The following is a 24,358-nucleotide window of genomic DNA, read 5'->3' as shown; positions in this document are numbered from 1 at the left end:
TATCCAAATACATGAATTACAATAATGACTAGAAAGTAAAATTAAACGCATTTGTTCAAATACTCATTATGATTTAAAGCTGATCAGTCAGCTGGTAAACACACCAACAAAATCATTAACTATGAACAATTTAGGATCTTTGTGTCAGGGGGAGGTATAGCGAGAATGAATGTTAGTTTGATATTTTGGTATGATTGTTATATCCCCTTGTTATGAATGCAAAGAGTTGCACGTGTTGTGAACTGAGTGATTAAGTCTTCGTTGAATGTGCGAGAGAATGTGTTAAGTCAGTAAGGTCTTGCTCCCGGTCCAGTAAGGTTGGACGTTTACTTCCTGGACTGGTATTTATGCATTTATATATTTATAAGTTGATGGACTGGTGTTTTGTGTAATGCTATTTCATAAGAGTGATATAATTGTGTGCTTTATTAGGTATTAAAGTATTATCTTCTTCTTCTTCTTCATCGTTCTCATTGTTATGTTGGAGTGTTCATATGACTAGACCAATACATGAGATGAACTGCGCAGTGGTTTCCAAATCAGGGAGCTCTCCATATAGTTTTCTTTCTATTGGGGTGATTTGGGGCCAATGTCTTATACGGGCCTCTTGGTAGAGAGAGCAGTTTTGGAGGACGTGGTCGGCATTTTCTGGTGATACTCCACATGGGCAGATTTCACTGGTTCCAATTTTGAGCTTCCGGAACATGTGTTGTCGCATTCTGTTGTGTCCGGTCCTGAGTCGAAAGATTAGACGTTGGTCTTGTCGGGATAGCTTATAATAAGCGTCATCTTTCTTGTGATTTGGATGGGAGCTCGTCCATTTCTCATTTATTTTATCTACAATTAATTTCTTCATTTCTTCTGGATAGAGTGCAGAGTTTTCTTGTCAGTTTGTTCTCCCACTCTTGGCGAGTGTGTCAGCCTTCTTATTTCCTGCTAGTTGTATGTGAGCTGGTATCCATTGAAAAGTATTATCGATATTCATGAATATAGGGAGTTAGAGTTCATGTATATTAAGTGTTCGTATTTGAGTTAAGCAAGTATTGATGAATTATAATTGAGTAACCAAGAAAGTACCAAGCAAGTTGAAGCAAGTATTATTTAATATTAAAGAAACCCCTAGTGAGCCACAGAAACCAAGTGAAGAAACACAACAAGAACAAGAGCCCAGCAGATGAGCAGCATATATAATTAAAACCCCTGACACTTTGCTCTTTGTAATGAACAGGATAAACTGATCTTGTTTGGACCACTCGCTTATGCTCCTCAATCTGCGACTATGACTTTTTAATTGATGAGCTCCAGTGGATGGTACACTAAAATGTGTATTTATCATGACCTATATACAACTTCTCAATAACCTGGACTGCTCAACAGTATTATATGATCTGGACGTGGATGTGTTAACCTGTTTGTCTTGTGTGTTAGTGTAAATGAAAGTATATTCTAAATAAACCATTAATTTTTTTTTATTAAATTAAAATAAAAAACTAAATAAATAAATATTTATGTGTTTGACCTGAAAATGTTTTTTATATCACTGACCTCGCTCTAATGTTTCTCATTCCTAAAACTCTGCATGATGTCATATCATATAATGTTCAAATGTAACTATATTATTTATTTATTGTTCAGTTATCCAACAAAGTGATTTTTAGACACTGTATACTATTATTAGACTGAGTGATTAATACAAAAGTTTGACTAAGCTTTAATGGTGTTCAATTAAACATACATATTTAGTTGAAAAAAAAAAGAATGAGAATTAATGAATGTAATATAAATGTATTATACTGGGGCTTACAATTTTCATTTTATATTTAAATAACATTCGATGTAAATCGAACTTGGCAATCAAGGGGGAGGGGGTGTTACTGTCCTAGTTGTCCGGGGATTTCAAGGGGGACAAATTATCGCCAGAACACACTTTACGTAATGGTTTCCTGAAGGCTTCAATGCACCTCTGCTGGGAAGATTTAAAGGCAACATGGTCAGACAACAGGGTGACAATTCACTATTAATACCAGGAATTCACTTGAAGCAATGTTCAACTGGCATGCAGTACATTAACTTTAAAATTCCCTCGTCTTGTAAGTGTTGCGCCGAACTTTGACAGTGATAGTAACCAAATAACATTGGTAATGCCAATAATAGAATATGCATCCTCCGTTTCGGACCCCTCAACTCAAGAAAACATTAAGAAACTGGAACAGACAACACCAAAAAGAGCAGTGAGATTCATAACAAACGAATATTCACATTTGACTAGAGTAACACCTTTAGTAAAATCACTAAATTTAGAAAGCCTTCAGAACAGAAGACTGAAAAGTAAAGTAGCAATTATACATAAAACACTGAACCATAATCTTCAAATACAAAAACAAAATTTAATAAAATACTCTGAAAGACACAAAGATAAAGGCACATTCCTCGTCCCATATGCTAGGACAAATTTGTACAAATACTCCTTCTTCCCTAGTGCTATTAGAGCATGGAACGGGTTGCCTGAGGTAGCCAGGAAAACCAGTGACTTGGCAGAATTTAAGTCATTGGTTAATATGCATGACTAAATGCATGACGCGTAGGACGTAATCATCTTCTTTTTGAAGTAACGTCTGTATTATATAAGATAAGATAAGAAATAATTTCAAGTACATCATGAACTATGAACAGTTTTGAATTCATGTGTGTTCAGAAATCTGAGACCTTAACCCTTAAAGTGCTGAGCTGCTTTACAGTGAGTGCATACACAATGGAATTTACAATGCTGATGTTTAGAGGCTAAAGTACCACACGCGTTTTAAGGGTTAATTCCTCGAAATTATAATAACAATCTAATCTAATCTCGTTCTGGTTAATCGCTTATGTTCCTATATTTACGATGATGAGTTTATAACGAATGAGCTGCGGCGGGTATATTACAACGAACGCTGTAAATGATCATGAACTATACAACAAAAAAAGTCAACGAATCGTCGCCTTTTTTTGACGAAGTAACCTTTGTTCTAGCCCCGTGAAGTGGAGACTATGGACCCTCAGTTAGAACTACAGTTATTATTGCATTGTTTGTTGTTCTCTGTTATGAGTATTATTGAGTATGACAATGTTAATGTAACCAATTTTCTTTAAAAAATGGTAGTTTGACTTCACAGTATTCGCTCTACAATATAAATCCAAACCTTTGCCTACTGTGACGCTGATATTGTGGAACATTCAATTATGGCGACGGCGCCCCTAGAAGTCTCCGCCACTTTGTTTTGTGTTGTGTATAAGATTGAACTAGAAAAATACTGAGAAAAAAATTATCGCCTATATTGATCTGAATCAATCAATAACAACGATCGGCATTCTTCCAACAGTAAGGTATGTGGTATAGACACATTATGGTGTAGTCAAATATATTTAATGAATATATGAAGTATCAACATGTAATAATCTGTTAATTCTATCAATAATATTCAAATATAAAGATAGTCTGGAAATACATGCAGACTTTTAATTAACAATAAAAGAAAAAAAATGGAACATATGTCAATAATATATCAAATAGTACATCAAATTTTATATGTTATATCAAATCTAAGAAGGGAGATAAACAATAAAGTTCCCAACGAAACAGAAACAGGTCAATGGCACTATTGCCCAGCAATTAGATTCTAATTTAAAATATCAAGATAATATTTATAGAGATTTGTTCAACCTAATTCTATCCATAAACATTGACATTATATATTGATGTAGACACAAAAATACAAACAGTATATATATATGTAATGGTATATGAATATATATGTTTAATAAATGAATTTGGATCCTATCCTATAATTTGTCAGAAGACCACGTGCTCAGACACTATTTCCTAGAAGCACGTGAAAAAGAAACAGGAAGTGTGTCTAATCGTGTCCTTGACCCCATTCTAGTAAAAGCCTGATCCTCATCCACGCTTGAGCTTTGTCTCTCTCTTTCTAGATTCATCCACCAGACAAGTAATGCTTACAATTCTTTTCTCTTTCAAATCTGTTTTCTGAAATTGGCGCCCACGTATCAGATCTGGGAACCGATTTGAATGTCTTTGTTACTGTAGATAGCAAAATGGTACATGTTCTTATGTCACACCAAGCGGTTACGTAGCATTCTTCTTTACCACACATCAAAATAATTGCAGAATAACGTAGGTCTAGCGACTCAATACCTTTCAATACACCATCAATATTATGTTCATAAAAGTCTACTTGCAATGGACCACATTCACCAATCGTAAACAAACAACATTTAGCCACGTGGTGCTCTATCTCTTCTATATAATTTACGATCTTATGTTTAATTCATGATGGTTGTCACGTGACAGTTTTTTTTTTCATTGTTTTATCAATAAGATCACGTGACTAAATGTTGTTTGTTTACGATTGGTGAATGAGGTCCATTGGAAAGCAAAATTGTTATGGCAACAAAAACATAACTTAGTATGTAAAAACATTCCCGCAAACACTTCCTAGAGAGAAAACAACCTTATTCCCAGATCCTTAGCACAATGAAAGCTCACTCAGATCACGAGATAAACGGGCCTTTTTTTAACTTTAAAAAAAATGCATTGTTTTGAAACCAATTCAAGTACACTATTACAGAGTCTAAATAAGTGTAAAATCAAACTGATTTTAGTATCCATATAGTACGTAGGGAAAAAATTGCGAGTGTCGAAAAATCGAACTTCGATTTGGCTTATCAGAAACACAAGTACAAATATACTATGCAATGTGACCATCATTCGATGGGAGATTTTCATACATGGCGGAAAACCTATAAATAGCAAGTGTTTGGTGTATCTGGTGTGCAAAATAAATGAAGTTTATTTTTTCAATTGTTTGCTAATTTAGATTACATGTCTCGGATGTTCCTTCAGGTTTGAAGAGAATTACATCCTTTCCCAAGACACTCATATGACTTAAAGGGATGGTAGCTGGCATGGTTCAAACCTTGGGTCATCGTGACCATCGAAAGGCACTCAAGAGCTTATTCCACAGACACACGTTTGAATGTTAATTTAATTTTAGTGAATTTATTAACAATGTTTAAAAGTGACCAAATGAAATTAGGGACTTTTTAGAATTTATAATTTAGCAGAATGCAGGAGATCGCTTGACTCCCAGACTCTGGACCAAATTTTTTACGTGAAAAGTAAACAACTCACCTCCAAGATATAATCCTCTGTGGGGAAAGTAGACTCCATCACCATGACGGTAGAAACAAAGTCAGCGACGCAGACAGATAAAAACGCAATGCTTCTAATTACAATAGTCGCGTTTGATTTTTTTTTCCGAAGTTTATTTTTAGGTGAAAGAAGTTCGACCCAAATACATTTGTCTAACTGAGCTTTTCTTTTCTCTCATGAGGTCCTAGGAGACTGGCAGTAATGAAGACAAAAGCAAATTTATATAGACTAGAGAAGAAACATTCCTTAATCTTTTCTTTTTGTATTTTATTATAACACAAAGTAAAACCGTAAAGTTTTATTCAGAAGAACTTCAATTTAATATTGAAAATATTATTTTTAATCACAAAAGAAAAAATTACGTGGAAAACTGGTGTCTGTGTAGCTTGGTGTGTCCCAAAAGGTTTTGTTTGTCTGCCAGGTGTGTGGTTTGACGTGTAACAATTAGAAGTCAACAACTGCTACAAAAAGCTCATTGAGACGGAATGTATTTGGCGATCACGTGCTCCTCCCTTCCCCCCCTCCCTCGGCCCACACCCACACTGAGCTCTCCTACCGTTTGTGACCACTGTCCTGCTGTACTCCAACGTCTGTAGGTTTGTGGTCAAATCTTTCAGATACATAGCCTGCAACAGACGTGAACAAAATGATCAGCTAAAGTTATTAAAAAAAAAACACTAGGATTCGGGTCAGATTTGATAGATTGACTAATGATTCAGATGTGATCAGATAGATTGACTAATGATTCAGATGTGATCAGATAGATTGACTAATGATTCAGATGTGATCATATATTTAGAAAAATGATTCAGATGTGATCAGATAGATTGACAAAATATTCTGTTGTGATTAGATAAATTGACAAATGATTTAGATGTGATTATTGAACAAAACTGATTCAAGTGTGATCAGATAGAAATCTTTCTGTGCATGGAGAAGATGGTGTATTTATGATCAACGGTTAACGACCGTCTATAATTTTCACACATAATAGTTTTGAGGATTCATGATTTTTCTGAAAACAAAAATCTTGGTTCGAAAACCTTTTCATTCCGTGACATAATTGTCATAGGCTACAAAAAAATGCTTGTTACTGTCTAGGTCTTAGCTGTCTTGTTATTGTCTAGGTCTTAGCTGTCTTGTTGCTGTCATGCCCTACGATACCCTACTTACGTACTTAACATGCTTACAAATTAATCGTGTGATGAGTCAATGAGTCTACCTGTGAGATGAGTCTACCTGTGAGATGAGTCTACCTGTGAGATGAGTCTAAATGTGAGATGAGTCTACCTGTGAGATGAGTCTACCTGTGAGATGAGTCTACCTGTGAGATGAGTCTACCTGTGAGATGCGACACAAATCCTCCATAAGAAGAAACGTGCACCCAATGCCTACTCCCCAGAGGGTGATGTTTTGGTCTCTCGCTCTTGAAGCTTCACTTTGAGTTTCATTTTTGTACCTTGAAAATAGTCAATTGGTTTCATTTTTTAACCTTGTTAATAGTCAATTAGTTTCAACCTTGTACCTTGTAAATAGTCAATTATTTTATTTTTGTACCATGAAAACTATGAATTAGTTTCATTTTTGTACTTACAAAATAGTCAATTATTTTAAAATTTAAGTAAATAGTCCATTATTTTAAAATTTAAATATGTATATATATATAACTTTGAAATTAAACGCAATTAGTAGAGGTGTATCTTAATAGACCAGGGCTTTTTAACCTTGATTTATGCAATATAAGTTTTTGAACTTAACGTTTCTCAATTCCCACCGCTATAAAATCTAACTTAATTTTCTTGAGTGTAACATATACTGATCTCTTAAATTCGCATCAAAACTTCGATTTTGAGTTCTATATCAGTCACGTCTAGACTACATTTTATTATTAAGTACAGTAGACTGGCTTATAAAATAATAGACTAGTTACATTTCTATTTCAGAACTTGCGATCAGTGATCGTTTCTATACATAACGGTCAGCAAGGTGACCCCAACTAAACTTATATCCACATTGGATCTAAGTAGACATCCTAGGTTTAACCGGGATTCAAACTCTCAACCAATCGGTTAGGAAGCCAAGATTGACTAATATGCCACCAGCCGCTAAAAAGCTTTAGTAGAACTAATAAAATAGTTAATTTTTAGGTTCAGTTAATCAAGAAAAAACATTTTTAAGTGCATTGCCTTGGATTCAATATGTAAACAAACAGAACCTACGTGCTCATGTGCTCTCCGTCGGTTATCAGAACTATAGTTTTAGGCACCTGCCTCTCTGTGGCAAGTAAACTATCGATAGCCGCACCGAGAACCTTGGCTGTGGTCACGCCCCTGTCAGAAAACTTCAGACTTGATACGCCTTTGGAAGTGAAATAGATTTCCAATACATTTTAATCAAATCTTGTTGAATCGAATGAATTAATCCTGCCTTAAATCCAATCGTTTTCCAATTTTGTGTGTGTGTGTGTGTGTGTGTGTGTGTTTTTCTTCAAAGCGCAAGAGTCATGAGAAAAATTTACTTTGTATAATAATTTAATTCATTTCGAAAGATTTTACGATACATTCTAAGTAATACCATCTCTTCAGTTTTGTCCGATTTTTTCAAAGAACAGTTAATATTATTTAATCAATTAAATATCGTAACATAGAATAAGATTGAAAACGTGAAATGTAAAAAAAAATAATGTACAAAATAAAATGGAAAAAAAAAGAAAAACTTGCTTATACTGAGTGAAATTGCATCATTGATGAATCATTCATGGAATACATTTTTGAATGACTCAACAGTTAATCAAATAAATAGAAAACCATAGTAGAGAAGCGGACCCTTTGTTGTATTGGTGTGATTGTGGATCAGTATATGAATCACAGAAATCTACGTATGTATTTTGTCATCATATTGGTAATTTTGGTCAACCTTTATTTCTATATATCTTTTTTTTTTGATGAAACATGTTAAGCTCAACTTTTTAAAGCATGCTTTACGCGCTATGCTCTAATCCCTGGACCAGTGGGCGGGGAGAGGGGGGCATCTGCCAGAAGATTTCCATGCTACCATTTCAAAAGCTTTGATGTTTAGCTACTGAGCTAATCAAGTACTTTAAAAAAAAAAAAAGGTTATAATAGTCTATTGTTAGACTAAAATTTTTTAATTGTTGTCGGGGCGCGACTATGTATGATAATTGTTACGGATCGCCCGGCGCATATTTAGTACATTTTCCTTATAAAACACTATTGGTTACGACTAATTGATTACCTAATTGTTTTGTTTTTTTTAAATTGATTCCTGTAGTGTCACCCACAATGTATCAGTTTGTCACAGTCAAAATAGTGAGCTTATTGTACCTTATTGTACCTTATTGTACTTTACTGAAGTTTAGGAATACAGAGCGTGAAAATGTAAATATAGAACATCTGTTAGGTTTGTCCAGACGTAAGGTCGTATAAGATTGAGAGTTCTAGTTAGTTACTAAGTATGTAGTCGACAGAAGCTATTGATATAGAGAAGTTTGTAAGTTGTTAGCTTTATGTGAACTCAGGTAGTGGACTTGAAAAGTATTTAAGTGTATCAAGAAGTGATTATAGGGTCATCAATTGGATTAATATCATGGAAATAAGCTTCCTATTTTTAATACGTTCTACAAGCAGTCTTTCTTATTTACAACTTCGCAAGTAGTTCCTGTAAATGTTGTCAGTACTGTCAAGCTGCTTAGGAAGGTCAAACCTACGAGAGACATACCTACGAGAATAATACAAAATTAATGTCAAGGTTATTGTCTCGGATGAATGTCTGTGTGTGTATAATCTACTTTTACAGATATATGCCAGTTGGAACGTATGCGCGAATGACCGGAAGTGTCTTAGTTTTGAGACAAAGCAAGAAGTGACCAGCATGTGATATGTGCCATGATGTAGAATCAAGTTTCTGAGATTTGATCGAGTTGTTTAAGTGTTTGATGTAATTACAGCTGAGCCCAGCGACACATAGACAAGGAGAAAAACTACGCTCGTTTCTAGACAACTATATAGATATAATAGAAAGCCGTAACAATTATCAACATATATCATTGGCGCAACTGAACAGGAGTTCTTTGTTATATCATGACGTTAACAATATAATGAATGCCAACTACAATTTGAGAATTTGAGAATATAAGAGACACACAAACGTTAAATAAGTAAACAAAAGTAAAAAGTGACTGGAATGTAATGTTACTAGTGTACAAAAATCTCTAAATGGTGTACCAGTGGGCTCAGTTTTTTTTTAACGAAAAATCTCAAACTTAGGTGTTTCATTTTTCTATTATATACCATGAAAAGATAATGCAACGGCGCCTGGTGATTACATACGCCCAACCTGCGATCGCAGCTGTGTATCAAGGATTGACCTCTTTAGTCACACAAGAAGTTGCAAAAGGGGAAAAGATCGTCTCTCGAGACGTGAAATGCCACAGACCATGGTAAGAATCAGAACCGGCGTGGCAGAATTTTTGTTTGACAAGACGTACATTGATAATGACATTTATATATCCCAGTTTTATTTATAACTCAAGCTTCTTTTTTCTTGTTTTGTGGGCTCTTATTTTAATATAAAAGAAAGTAGTGGTTTTGGTCTTTGGTAGCTGGTTTGTTTAAATGTGCTAAATGCACTTCAATCCTGGTCATAAAAAAAAAGTTGTCTGAAGCCAGAGATGAATAAAGAAATTACATAATTTTACTAAAATACAGAAACATCGTTAAAAAATATGATTTTCAGGTTCTGAAGCCTACATATATATATATATATATATATATATATATATATATATATATATATATATATATATATATATATATGTATATATATATATATATATATATATATATATAGCTTTTATATAGCGCTACTTTCATGCTTATAGCATGCTCGTAGCGCTTTGGTCCAATCTCATTTGTGGACCAGTGGGAGGGAGGGGTATCTAGGAGTTGGTTTTCCGTGCTGCCTTAAGGCGCTCAGTAAATACAACTCTGCCCGAGTCGGGTGTCGAACCTCGAGTCCCCTTCTAGGTAGACAAGCCAAGCCAAGTTCAAGCGCACTTGGCCTCTCGACCTTGCTTCCCACATGACTTTCATATACATTCCCTGTCAGTTGAAACGACATTTAGATATTGACAATTTTTCTTTTTAAAAAAATGTCTGTATTTTGTAAGACATTTATCAGTCTCATACTTTTACAATGATGTGTTCCTAACACTTAATAAACCAAAAGTGGTCCAGCTAAACCAATATCCAAAACAAAATGTTGTTTACATAGTCTGTGACACATTAAACAAAAGAATATTTATAACTCAACTGGAATATAATGTTTCGTAATCTGACTGTAGTGGTATAGACGGTGCAGATGTAGAGACCAGGACTCCAACCTGTGTGTCTGATGGACCCATGAAGAGCAGCTTCAAACCTCCAAAATTAGAAGGAAAAAAAATGACTAATGCTAAGGAAGACTACATAGATAGTATTTATTACAAATGATATACAGTTTATTTTTTAAATTAATTAAACTGACATAGATATAATATCAAACGAAAGTAAGTGATTTATTTTCTAACTTTTTCTCTCCTACCCTATCATTGATTTCACCTCATTAGGCCCAAACTAAATTGATTTTTCGGATTTATAAACTTTAATTTGTGTTTTGTAAAAAACAGAGCATACTTTTCCCTATGATTCGATCTCAAATATAACATTCTCTAAAAACAAAAAACAAAAAAAGTTATTGAAAGTTAATCATAAGAGGAGAATGAACTACAAATGAGTGAAAGTAATATTTCTACCGGAAGGAAGAAAATAATTATGAAAAGAAGGCGTTACATTTCAGGAGCGTGCTTTGAATAAGTTGAAACTTCTCCTCTCCAAGTTTGTAGGACAAGTCAATAGCGAATACAAGATCAACAGGCTCTCGATAAGTATCTGTTGAGTGTAATTCATACAGTTTAACATGCGATAGAAAAAATCGAATATTTTTTAAAACCAAAGCTTATCTAAGGGGGAAATAACCGCTAATTACTACTATTTATATTACAATTTTTAGTTTATCTCCCTTTCTACTATATACAACAAAATTAATCCATAAGTACTAAATGATTAAATAATAAGAAAATATCTTACAAAAGTTGTCAGTTTCTCCTATTGTTAATTTCGTAAAGGCTCCAAAGAATTGTCGTATGTTTTCTATTTCAAAAGCCTATTAGTTCATAAGTATAAGAAAAATATGTTGATTATAAATTGAATATATAAAGAATGGATTTTGAAGTATATAACTGACAAAAAATAAATAAAGGAACCACAGACATAAATATTATACCTAGAGCTTTTAACACTACACAAAAGTGTGAAACATTGTCAAAAAGCTGAAACAAGGCGTTGTTTTGTAAAGTAGCTATAAGAAGTACAAAAATAATTTCAACCCTAACCTATGTAACATATACACGATATAAAGTATTATTTTGAAAGTTTTAGTTCCAGAATTTATGTACAACAAAATCTAGGTAATCAATCTATTTAACTGTACGATCTGAAATTACAAGATGATAAAAATCAACAGGCTTGGGTTATTTAGATATACGGTTGTCTATACATTATCTCAATGGAAACTCAATGGAAATGGCCTTATACCATAGATTTGTGTAAATATATAGTTCTGTGATTAATAGCCCATTCTATTTAAGTCGCAAAAATAGGATTGCATTACTTCTAAACTTTAGAAACTAGAGATCATTACTTTTTAAAGACAGATTTTTCCAAGATTCAGAGCGACTTCCCTTACAGCTTGATAAAGAGTCACGCATATAACGCTCGGATAAGAATGTGTTTTGCTTAGTCTCCAGATCGTCTTCTTCATCGATCAGGGCTTGCCGGAGACGAGCTGTAGGCGCCTCCTTGCTACCACCAAGCTTCAGGCGTCTGTAACGAAGTTCCTGCCTTAGCTCTTTAATCGAGAGTTGGTCTAGTTGTTTCAAAGATGCCATTGTGATCAAATCCTACCTCCTCTCGTTGAGTCGCCTATAATCCCATTTCCAGACACCAATGTAATAACTTAAAAGGGTGGCAACTCAACGAGATATAGATGTTTATTTACGTATTTCCTTACCATTAATTAAAATAAAAAAGAGAAGGGACTCATAGCTGCTACGTGGTTATAGATCGAAAAGTGATGTTTTTCAAGTGTATCATCCGATGTAAACGGCGTTTCCTTTTTTTATTTAATTTATTTAATAAAGAAGGATCATTTTTATTGGCAATACGACAAAGTAGTGTACTAGATGAAGCCGAGAGGACAGGAAAGAGGTGGGAAGCCATTAAAAATCTAAGCAAGAGACCGTGGAGAGTTGCGTGTTTTTACTGAGGCCCTATGTTCCATGAGGAAAAGCAAGACGAAATGCAGATAATGATATAGGAATACAAATTATTCGAATATGTAAACACGTTTGAAAGTACACTGTTATAGTTTATAGATTTTCCACAAACCTGACTCGATCCGTTATTTGTTAAAGAAACCAACTCCGCCATGCTCAGATATGGAAAAATTCCTAGACCCCAAATGTCGATGCCTTTGGCTTGCGCTAGTTCAGATTCCAGTTTTGTTTTCATTCTAGAAAGAAACAAGCTCAATATACATGAAGTAGCTAAAAACAGAATCTAGCACAATAAGGCGATATGGTCCATAAATATGTGCTAGATCTAGGCTACTGGGACACCTGGATGTGGCAAAATATGTAGGTCACGGCTGGGGCTGCGTAGCCACGGGAAATATAGCATTCCTCATTAATATTCGGACACGAAGACAAGCCTTACTATTAGTCTATAAAGAGCAACGCGCTCTTAAAATTTGAGTTTGATGTTCTTTCAGCATGGTCAAACATAAACATGGAGATGAGTGATGAACAACCCACGGCCCGTGGCATGAAATTGCGCTAAACAAAACAATTGGTAATATAGGTTTAATCGCGAAGATGTATTATTGTTAGCCTAGATCAATTACAAATGTAGAATTACATGGCTGAACCTAACTAATTGATACAATTAGACTTAACGGATTTTTTTAAAAAAAGTATTTGTTTGTTTTTTCTTCATCGATCTGACGCGGTTTGTAACTATGGCCCCCTCCTCCCCCCCCCTCCGTACATACTGAAAATGCTTGCACATCTCTGACCTACATCAGATACTAACAAGCCAAGCCATGTTCTATTTTCTTATCGCAGAACAGATTTATTCCCCCCCCCCCCCCCCCGTACATACTGAAAATGCTTGCACATCTCTGACCTACATCAGATACTAACAAACCAAGCCATGTTCTATTTTCTTATCGCAGAACAGATTTATTCCCCCCCCCCGGTACATACTGAAAATACTTGCACATCTCTGACCTACATCAGATACTAACAAGCCAAGCCATGTTCTATTTTCTTATCGTAGAACAGATTTATGCCCCCCCCCCTCATTGTTTACCTGTTTTCCGACTTCCCAGAGGAGATGATTATCATCACCTGCGATACATTACGTTTCACCTTGGTCAGGATGTCCACCGCTTTCCTAATCCCTACATGGGTGGCTCTGGTCGAGGCTGGATACTTGAAGTTTTTAACTCCTGTGAGAAAGAACAGAAAGTAATTTGTTCGTTGTTTCATTGTTTTTTTTAAAGAACTCTTTACGTTTCTGAATGTTTGTAACAGTTGAACGATTACATAAGGCTAATGTTTTCACTAAACATTTTCATTTAGGGTAGAAAAACAGTATAAGTAGCTAGCTATTGTATGACATCATTAGATCAGAGCCAGCCACGGAAAATGTGCTCCATGGTCAGTCCTCAGATCCAATCAATGCGATGTGGATATTCCTCTTCTGAGACCTCTCTCGTCTTTGTTACTGAGTTCGATATCCAAAATGCTACACCTAGGCTCTCAATAACATTCTGTTACAAACTTTCTAGAGAATTATACGTTTTCTATTTGGTAGCCCGACGGCCCAAGTATAGAACATAGAGTGCTGACTCCTGGTTTACCGTTTTAAAAAAGGTGATTAGTTTATTGCATACATACGTATCTCTCGTCGTCTTTGGACGATTAAAATCTACAGGTCCTTATTTATTTTACACTTGACAGTGTTGACAGTAGTCAATGAAAGAAGCATGTCCATTTTTCTTTCAACGCAAGCATATTTCACAAACTGATTTTAAACAAACCTATGTCAATGAACCCCCAAATCCAAACAGTTTTATTTGAGTCTCTCACTGGGTCAATGATCAACACACATATGTAACGGCTATGTACATAGGTGGCTACTGGGTCTATGGACAAGTTATTCAATGTATAGAGCTATGTAAGGACCACAAGGTAAAAGAAAGAGAGCTAGACTAATGCAGAGGTTCCCAAACTTTTCCCTTAAGGGAACACTTCGCACATTCTGAGTATTTAGCGGAACACTTTGCTAATTATTTTTTTTTTAGAGAAATTCATTCCCGTGGTCGCCTTCTAGTTAATTATTCTAGTAATCCGTGGAACACCTATTCAGGGCCTCTTGGAACACCAGGGTCCTGAGGAACACAGTTTGGGAAACACTGAACCAATGGATAAGTGAGAGATTTAAAATAGGAGGTCTGCAACGTTCCGCGTGACTGATTTTCCTTGAACGAGCTAGTCAGTATTATGACGCGTAGATAGATCCTTGTGCATCAATAAGGGCTTTGAGAAGATAATGATTAAACTGATGATAATGATTACAATGACAATAAAGATGATGTGACAGGTGGGGAAATGTGATGTGTGTTTGGCACGTTTTATGTCTAGGGGATGATTATTTTTAATGCTATCACACCCCCACTTATCAGCATATGAATCGGGAGCAGACACGCAACGAGACAAAGCAATGAAAGATAGATACAAAAGTTAAAATAAAGGATATTTATTTACATAAATATACATATAATAATAAAAAGGGGGAGGGTTTGCAGCTATCTCTAGTATATTCTATGTTTAATCATCACTCTTGCACATAATAAGAGAGTATGTCACTTTGTCCTCTGACTTAGCTGGTTGTCCTGTTGATGTCGCAGCTGGCTGTGTCCTGGCTTGAGGTTCTGCAGCTGGAGGTGGCGCTCTAGCGGATAGAGGGACGCCGGCGATATAGTTCTTGTGGAGTCTCAGTCCCAAGTTCTAGTATCTGTAGTGGGCACAGTATGGCGGGTGGCCGGATACCGTGGGCACAAGGTTACTGCGGGCAGAGCTGATCTGCCGTGGGCAGTGTAGGTAACAGGATATGTCCAGTGAGTTGCAGAGGGTTGGCGTAGCTATGACGTCTCGCACAGATCTGACTCTATAGGGACGTCGCGCCTAATAGCTTGACAGGTGGGCTGTCGAATAGGCGGGCAATGCCGATAGCGCCAAGTAGTAGAGTTGAGTAGATCTCCGTAGGCGGTAGATGATGCTCAATAGGAAAGTGCAGTGCTGAATAGCACTAAGCACATAGATAGGCCAGTAGGCAAATAGGCGATAGGTGATTCTTGATAGCAAATACAGTGCTGAATAGCACTAAGCACCTAAATAGGCCAGTAGGCAAATAGGCAATAGGCAGGTAAGTGATCCGATAAATAGGCAGGTCTCAGTAGGACAGTGCAGTGCTGGATAGCACTCAGCACATAAATAGTAGTTGATTCTTGATATCAAACAAATAGGCAGACACCTGAGGGAGGCTGCGGATAAATAAAGACAAGTTAGGACATGTCTCTCATACATCTTATCGATGCCCTCGACTGAGGTGCATTCGTCAGATTGGTAAAATTGCTTTAGAGCATAGTGGGGAGATGATGACAAATGGGATTTGGAAAATAGATGGCAGATAGTAGCAATATAAAAATGTACATGAAAGAGAACGTAATAATATAAAAATGTACATAGAAGGGGAAATAATAATCTCAAATAAACAACACAGGTGGGTAAAGAAAGAAAAAGGGGGGGGGGTGAGTTGGGCGGTGGTCAGCGACCCAGATGATTGTTTACATATGACCGTGGGTCGAGAACAATGGAGCGTGCTTGAATGTCCCTTCAAGCGGCGCAACTCTCATTAGAGTAAAATGAGTAAAGGGGAGATAATCCATTACAGGGAAGATAATTTATATCTCTTTTCTAGACGCAGTATCAGTGCGCTAGTAAGATTATCAAGGCTGTCAACCGAGATAAAAGAAATAAAATAAGATGTACAAATATATACATGGTTGCATCAACGATCAATTGAGCAACGTAGCATTAACAGATTAATGCAATACATAAATAAATACATAGCACAAGTTTATGTTTTCTACTTACGCCAGTGAGAAATACACAATGCACTAATTAAATATAAATGAACTAAGCAAAATACACATGATAAAATCCAATGGAAATATACACAGAGTCATTAAGATGGAACTTGTGATTAAGTTCGGCTTACCACCAGGTATTCCTCTAGGAGAAAGAATAAGTGATATAGTCCAGACTCGATAGCTCAGCTCGAATGAGAAAGAGAGGGTGATTTGAGTTGGTTTACTATATATATATGCCTGAAAAGTGTGGGCGGACACCGGAAATGTCCTAGGCTAAGAATTATCTTACACGTGGGTGAAGTAGACTTGAGCCGCACCTTGGAGTATCACGCGGTGTGTTGACCAGGGTAATCTCTTAGATCAAAGAGAGACGTGAGAGAAGGGGGGGGGGGAGAAGGATTAGCTTGCATTTAAACCAAGGTGGTGTAACCGCGACCGTCCTTCAGACATCCGGCGGGTAAGACAAAAGAGATTGTGTGTTTACCTTTCCCCGATCAAGGGCAGATAAATGAAAGGACGCGCCTTAGCTATCTCCAAGGTGGTCAACTTAAGTCTAGCCTGGAGCGGAAAAGGTGTGGCGGGTGAATAATTTAGGGGTAGGATGGGGAAATAATTAAAATAAAATAAATAAATAATGAAAAATAATAATTAATGCTGTGATAAATTTGAGTGACTCTGACAGCGAGTTTTTGACTTGTCACAGATGATTATTATGAGGATATGACATTTATAGTAACTAATGATGAAGATTATGGAGATGATAAAGATCACTAAGATAGTAATTACGACAATTATGATGATGATGATTATGGTGAAAATGGTGACATCGATGATGATGGCGACAGTGGTGAAGACGATGATGATGGTGACAGTGGTGAAGACGATGATGATGGCGACAATGGTGAAGACGATGATGATGGCGACAATGGTGAAGACGATGATGATGGCGACAATGGTGAAGACGATGATGATGGCGACAATGGTGAAGACGATGATGATGGCGACAATGGTGAAGACGATGATGATGGCGACAATGGTGAAGACGATGATGATGGTGACAATGGTGAAGACAATGATGATGGTGACAATGGTGAAGACGATTATTATGGTGAAGACGATGATGATGGCGACAATGGTGAAGTTGATGATGATGGCGACGATGATAAAATTTATGATGGGGATGATAATGATTAGAATGACAATTATGGTGATGATAAAGTTGTGGAAAATGATAATGATGATTATGTTGAGATAATCGGTGGTGATGAAAATATAATGATGAAGATACTGATTAAGATGATGATGCATCGAATACATTGGAAATATAAAATCGTCAAAGAGAATCAAGGAGCTGAAAGAATCAACTTACTTGATTTCAAGACTTCGGCATCTGACATCAGGGGCACAAAGTCACTCACGTCTGTACTATACAGTACAACACCTACATGAGTTTTATTGGGTCCAATATTAATTTCGTCCATATCTAGAAAAACAAGAAAATCAAAAAAATACTTTTTTTTAATAATCACAACTATATAAAGTTTAGTTGTATCAATTAGTTTGGATCAGTCATTTGATTGAATTTTGTACTTGATGTAGATTAGCAATAATAAATCTTTGCGATCAGAAACATGTTTACCCATTGTTTTTTGTTTAAACGTAATTTATGGCTTTTAGCTTTCTCATTTGGAAAAAAGGGGGGGGGGGGAGATGGAAGAGGTATCTGTGTGAATATTACGTGATCGCTTTTGAAATGCTTTTATAAACAAACTTATCCAGGTGAACGACCTGGACTCGTACTTAAGGGCATTAGCCTCCTAAAGACTCCCAGAGCATACAAACCAGAGAAGTGATTAATAAAATAAAAGATTTTATAGTTATCTTTTGTTAACTTCAAACTTTAAAGCGGTGACCTATAAAGTATAAGGTCGATTAATTCAACTTATACCACCACATCAGTCAAGTACAATTTCTTTCCCTTGCTCGATACCAAACAAAATAAGTAATTACCAATAGTTAATTAACTAATTGGCCTTAAAGCCAAAACGAGGAGAAGGCATATCTTGATTCGGGAACTGCTGTTCGCCGACGACGCTGCACTAATATCAGATTCACAAGAAAGATTAGAAAGGCTTGCGAATGTTCAGCCACATGTTTATCTTACAAGAAGCCTCTCCCAGACCGCAATAACTGTGCAATATGTCAGCTTGATACGATATGTAGGAAATATTGCTATAAACATTTTTACCAGACAAACAAACAGAGTGAGTAGATATAAGTTTTGTAACATTTAGTGACTTCACTAAATGGTGGGGTTTAGCTTGTCTATGTTAGCGTTATTTAGTTGGTGTTCAAACTTCAAGATGACATCTTATTACGACAGAAACTCGACTGTGGCCTTTATGTATGTTCATCTCGCAGTGACAGCTACCCACCTGAACGTAGTCCTTTTCTTGTTATTGTGATATGATTTGTTTCTCTTTAGGTATAGAGCACATTGAATACACCAGTACAAGAAACTCAAACATATTCTACGTAATCTGTTGAAGCCAGACAGCCATCGTAGACCTAACCTTTTACAAACCTACAGGGAAAGGGAAAGGTGGGGAAACCAGACATGGAGGAGACTAGTAGACCAAGAAGCAAGGACGGCAGAATGGACATATTATAAATCTTATCTTATATAATACAGATGTTACTTTAAAAAATGATTACGTCATGCATATTAACCAATGACTTAAATTCTGCCAAGTCACTTGTTTTCCTGTATAGCTCAGGCAACCCATTCCATGCTCTAATAGCGCTAAGGAAGAAGGAGCATTTCTACAAATTTGTCCTAGCATATGGAACGAGGAATGTTCCAGATGAGAGGCAGAGCCAGACTTAAGCCACTGCTTAATTTGCTGAAATTCTTAAATTGTCCAGAAAATGCATTAAAATAGGGGAAAAAATAATATTGTGGTGTCATTCAATTACTTGAGGTCAAAATTCACGAACAATTAGGAGATTGTTAAGGCCGATCTGCTGTTAGGAATTGCCCAGAACAGAGTCCGAGGGGGAAGTTTTGTTGAGTCTCTATGCTCCAAGTAAAGTCATAAGGATTAAGTCTAGTAAGTCAACACATAACTTTAATGCGTCAAGATAAGAATACAGACATCAGTAAGTCAGTGGTAACAAATACAAGAAGAATAAACTAATATTAGTCAAGATGACTGCGCCTAATGGTAAGCAATGACATGAGTCAAGATGACTGCGCCTAATGGTAAGCAATGACATGAGTCAAGATGACTGCGCCTAATAATAAGCAATGACATGAGTCAAGATGACTGCGCCTAGGCAATGACACTAAAGAGATTAGACCAACTCACATCCAGCAACTGATTCTAAAGCTTTCTCAAAGAAATACTCATTTAGTTCAATGGATCCATCTAGGACAAACACGAGATCAATGGGTCCTTGAGTCACACAGCCTGGAACAGAGTACATTAGAGTCTATAAGAGTAGATCTAAGGAGCTATCAATAAATAAACAACATCGTAAAATTCTCTAGATATTATATAAACGTGCTAAAATGACTTTAACTTGGGGTTGAAACTAAAGAATATTGATATTGAGTCTACAACATACAATATAGCAATAACTTTTGATTTGTAAGAGTTGGTTTGACTTTGAATTCCTTGATGGACGGCGAACTGGTTTACCATGAATTATTTAAGCGGTTTTTATTTGTATTGACATTTTAATTTTAGTTCATTTGAGTTGCAAGAGATTCTGTTTTTGTTTTTTTTTGTATAAGGTCTTCTGGGATTGCAAAGACTTTCCTTCAGGGAACAGTACCAGGAAAAAAAAGATGAGACAGACAGGGAAAGCGATGGGAAGACAACGTATAAGAATGGATGGGTCTGCGTTTGAAAGAGGTTCTATGTAAGGTAAAAGACAAAGAGGAATGGAGAAAGACCGTCGACAAATCTAGAATAATGCCCCAACTGTCCAACAGACTAAGGATAGGTAAAAGGTAAAGGTAAAAGGTTTTTTTTTATTTGCTTAATGATTTCGTCGAGATGGTGACTAATTAATAACGTTTCATTTGTTTGGAGGGACACTATCCATTTCAATTCCCATTTCTGTAATTCATCTCACTTTGTAAACTTTTAGTTTCTTGTGTCGTTGTTCCTGTGTAATGACATGATAGACGCGTCAAAGTTGGGACTAATCGGGGATTTCCTTTCGTCACGTGACGGTACATTAAAAACTTAAAACGGAAATAAATTAACGGACACTCTACAGTTGCTGAAAAAAACGCAATCAGATCAATAATGTAATAAGAAATAGATGTGGGTCTAGGACTGTTCCTTTAGGTACACCTGAGTTTACTGCTGTTGGTGTTGATAATTAAATATGATGTGCAAACTTAACGACGTCAGTCTAGTGACACAAGCTGGCTAATTGGAGTGGAACAGCACAGATGTAAAATCTATGAAGTTGTCCCAAACGATCGTTTACTTTGACTCCAGATTTTTACTATTTCTGTAGTATCTGCGTCATGCTCAGTGCACTTTGGTACAATCTCATGTGTTTTTTTTCCTTTGTAAAATGTTTACATGTTGAGCTTGAGAGGGAAGTCAGACTCAAGGGCCACCCAAGACTAACCTATATAAAGAATTCAGCAAGCGAGACATGAGAACCACAGTATGTGGGAGGAGATAGCCCAAGACGGTATAGCATGGAGAATTGGAGAAGATTACGACCGAACAGCAGTCCAGAGCGCATACCGCACGATCAGGTAGCCTTCCATGTCTTTTGTGGATATATGTGTAAGTGTGTGTGTGTGTGTGTGAGGTGTTATGTGAAGTTTTCTGTGCTACCTTTCTTCAATCTTCTTTGGCGAGCTTAAAAGAGGATGGCTTTACAGAGGTGCCTCCGCTAAGTGCTATAAAGATCAACTCATGCGCCATTTCGCTCTCACTGGCATAGAGAAAAGTAGCTTGCAGCATATGGCCTCTGAAAGAGACAGTTGGAGAGCTCTCACAAAGGCTGCGGGACACATATTTGAGACGCAAAGAAAAGCCATTATTGAAGACAGCCCCAGAAGATGGAAAGAAAACTTAAATAAACCGCCACCGGTCATCGGCTTTGTCTGCATGAAGTGCGGGAAAATATGCAGGTCGCAATTGGTTTTGCGAGGTCACGTGAAACACCGCACTCAGCTTTAATCTTCGCATTCGAGACACTGCCATTATTTTTACTTTGTTCCCAAACCCGGTTAACAAGTGGCCAAGCAGTTCTGAACACTCAAATCCACATATCCAACCGTATAGTTTTATATTAAACCGTCTCACACATATTACGAGTATGACGGTACTTAAATATCATTGCAAATGCCCGTTTGACTATTTCTTTGGATACACGTAAGTCTGTAAGTGTTATTTATAGAAAAATGAAATAAATCAGCCAGACTTTTAAGAAATTGTATTTTAATGAAACTCACTTCTTTGCCCAACAAGAGCAGAAATCAAGCAGAAAAATCTGACCAAATGTTTCATGTTTGGCTTGTTCTTGATTCTCTACATTGTTCTACTTCTATATAAAAAAAAAAAAGAAATAATGGCGTTAAACATAACATGTATGTACTAGCTGGATATTACCTGCGTCCTGCGGGCCTTAGTTTGGGTATAACTAACCTAGTGGATTGGATTTAGATCTATGTCAAACTTAGCTAATGTTTCTTTCAAGTTTTTTTTCTTTCGCCACGAAAATAGATACATTCATATAAAATATAAAATACTGTGAAAACTAGACTAGATATAAAAAAGTTTATTTCTTTATTATTAATAAATTAAGCTTTTTTTTTTTTTTACTTTGCCCCCCCCCTTTTCTCTCTCCGGTTGTGGGAGGGACATTACAAATACACCTGTTTTCCATTGAAATAAATTTCCCAGAGCAGTTTCTAATTATTCCACAGTTTTATTTAATTTAAAATGACTGCTTAGTAATTAGTTCATCTGCAGTGACCTTACGACTAGAAAAGCGTCTAGCGTGCAAGCATTTAGTTCAATAGACCGCTGGGACGAAAAAAAAGTATAAAATGAAAATAGGACTGACAGGTTAAACAGTAGTTTCTCTGAAACGAATTAGAAAACGAAAATAATAATTCTATGGCAGGGTTATCTTGTCCATTCAGTCTATTTTTAAATCTATCCATCCCAGATGCGCTACAGCCGAGAGAGGGCTCTTTCCGTAGTCCACACATACCTCCATTCAGATCTCTCCGACTCCAAGCCGTTCGTCCCCAAGACCGAATCGCCTGCATTTCGGTTTTCAGAATGTAATTGTTGAAATGATTTGTTAATTTAACGATCATTTAGTTCGTATTGTTATTATTTAGTCATTTCTTATTGTTGGATATATTTAGATTGACTAGCTCCTGCTGTTAAAACACTGGTTATCACTAAGGAATTTCTTTCAAAAATACATCGATAAATCAGAAAATTGTTTTTGTTTTATTTTATTTTATTTCTATTTTAACTTAAATAACACAAAAAGAAATTAACGCTTCTCAGACAAATAAAGTTGCCCAGACTGTGGAGCAAGATCAACATCAGAGTGAAATTTAGTTCTAATCTTTTTTATCAAATATTTAATTATTCTAATTTTAAAGGTTATTTTATTTTAAATATGGTGACAAAGTAATTGAATAATATTGCTAACATAACTTACCGTAATGGTGCGGGTACAAGAAAACACCTCTAATTCATGGAGTCCTCCTAGCCGAAGTGCGTGTAAAATAAACACATTAACCCGGAAGTGTAAAGCATTTTTTTTTTTACTTTCGTAACATATGGATTTACCTTTAGGAAACGTTAGCACTCTGATCTAGGGACGTCGTATCCGTTGGCAGATTGAAATGCAAGCAGTAGGGACAATCAGGGGCGGAGTGAATGGTGCCGTGAACAGATATGTTAACATTTTTACTAGGAAAGCGATGTGATTTATAAGTTATCCATACACTGAATGTCGATAATCATTCTTATCAATTTGGAATCATTTTTTGCTTAAAATAAATTTTGAATACTTTAATAGATACTCAGTAAAAAAAATTAATCCTATATGCTAGGAGTATTTGTATCATCAGAGGAAGTAAGGGTTGCCTGAATAAGCCAAAAAAAAACAACAACAATTGCAACAATTAAGTGTTTGATTGACATGCACGATTAGATCAACAGAAAGATACCCATAAGAAGTAATTATCTTCGGTTTACAATACCTCTATCCAACTCTGAAATTATGTACATAGCACTATTTTTGAAAAACAAAAACGTTTAGCGTGCAGGGGCGTCAACGGTAAAAGTTTGAGAAACACTGCCTGGATTACGTCTCACACTTCACCTCTTCTGAATTGAATTTGAGTTGACCTGCAAACTTCTTTCTAGTAGAAATTGTAAACGATAGACTTCATGAGAATGAATTTCTGAAGCTCAGAAATGCTGAAAAATATTTGGTGGCCGGAGCTTCGCCCTGGACCTCGATAGAATATCTTAAAGCGCTTCCCGAGACCAAAAGATGACTAGGGTAGCGGCAAACTTACATTTTTCCCTTTAGATGGTAGTCAAAGTTTGAATAACACATAAAAATCGTATACTTTTTTCGTCTAAACGTCTAACAAAGGAAGCATGTTTTGGTGATTTTAATTTTGATTTGAAACATTGTAAAATATGCCAAAACTATTGAAAAATGTCAGAAACAATGGGATTTTCAAAAAGAATTGACTAATTTTACATTTGTGCAAAAATCGATGAATGCAGGTAATCACCTTAC

At 36.1% G+C, this 24,358-nt stretch overlaps 1 protein-coding gene across 1 annotated transcript; it reads right to left on the bottom strand.

Annotated features, from left to right (window-relative positions):
- Nucleotides 1-1,711: 1,711 nt before the first annotated feature.
- LOC106052843 (collagen alpha-4(VI) chain-like) lies at nt 1,712-24,310 on the bottom strand. Its single transcript, XM_056017496.1, has 13 exons — nt 23,261-24,310; nt 22,032-22,123; nt 19,912-20,013; nt 17,913-18,026; nt 13,696-13,834; nt 12,715-12,838; nt 11,356-11,431; nt 11,059-11,157; nt 10,541-10,648; nt 7,429-7,567; nt 6,551-6,668; nt 5,766-5,835; nt 1,712-4,078 (listed from the first exon to the last, which is right to left on the bottom strand). The coding sequence occupies exons 2-13, from the start codon at nt 22,084-22,086 to the stop codon at nt 3,972-3,974; spliced, it is 1,251 nt and encodes a 416-aa protein (XP_055873471.1). The 5' UTR covers nt 22,087-22,123; nt 23,261-24,310; the 3' UTR covers nt 1,712-3,971.
- Between the last annotated feature and the right edge of the window lie 48 nt (nt 24,311-24,358).

The sequence above is a fragment of the Biomphalaria glabrata genome, chromosome 18, assembly GCF_947242115.1.
Source record: "Biomphalaria glabrata chromosome 18, xgBioGlab47.1, whole genome shotgun sequence".
In the NCBI taxonomy this organism is placed as follows: Eukaryota; Metazoa; Mollusca; class Gastropoda; family Planorbidae; genus Biomphalaria; species Biomphalaria glabrata.
This window is presented reverse-complemented; position numbering and strand designations above follow the sequence as displayed.

What these genes read in the sequence shown, in the direction of transcription:
- LOC106052843 (XM_056017496.1), bottom strand. Translation starts at nt 22,086, where the DNA reads ATGAAACATTTGGTCAGATTTTTCTGCTTGATTTCTGCTCTTGTTGGG. An exon ending in TGCTCTTGTTGGGCAAAGAA is followed by an intron (nt 20,014 to 22,031) that starts GTGAGTTTCATT and finishes ACTCTGTTCCAG; the next exon opens with GCTGTGTGACTCAAGGACCC. An exon ending in ATTTGTGTCGCATCTCACAG is followed by an intron (nt 5,836 to 6,550) that starts GTAGACTCATCT and finishes CGTCTGTTGCAG; the next exon opens with GCTATGTATCTGAAAGATTT.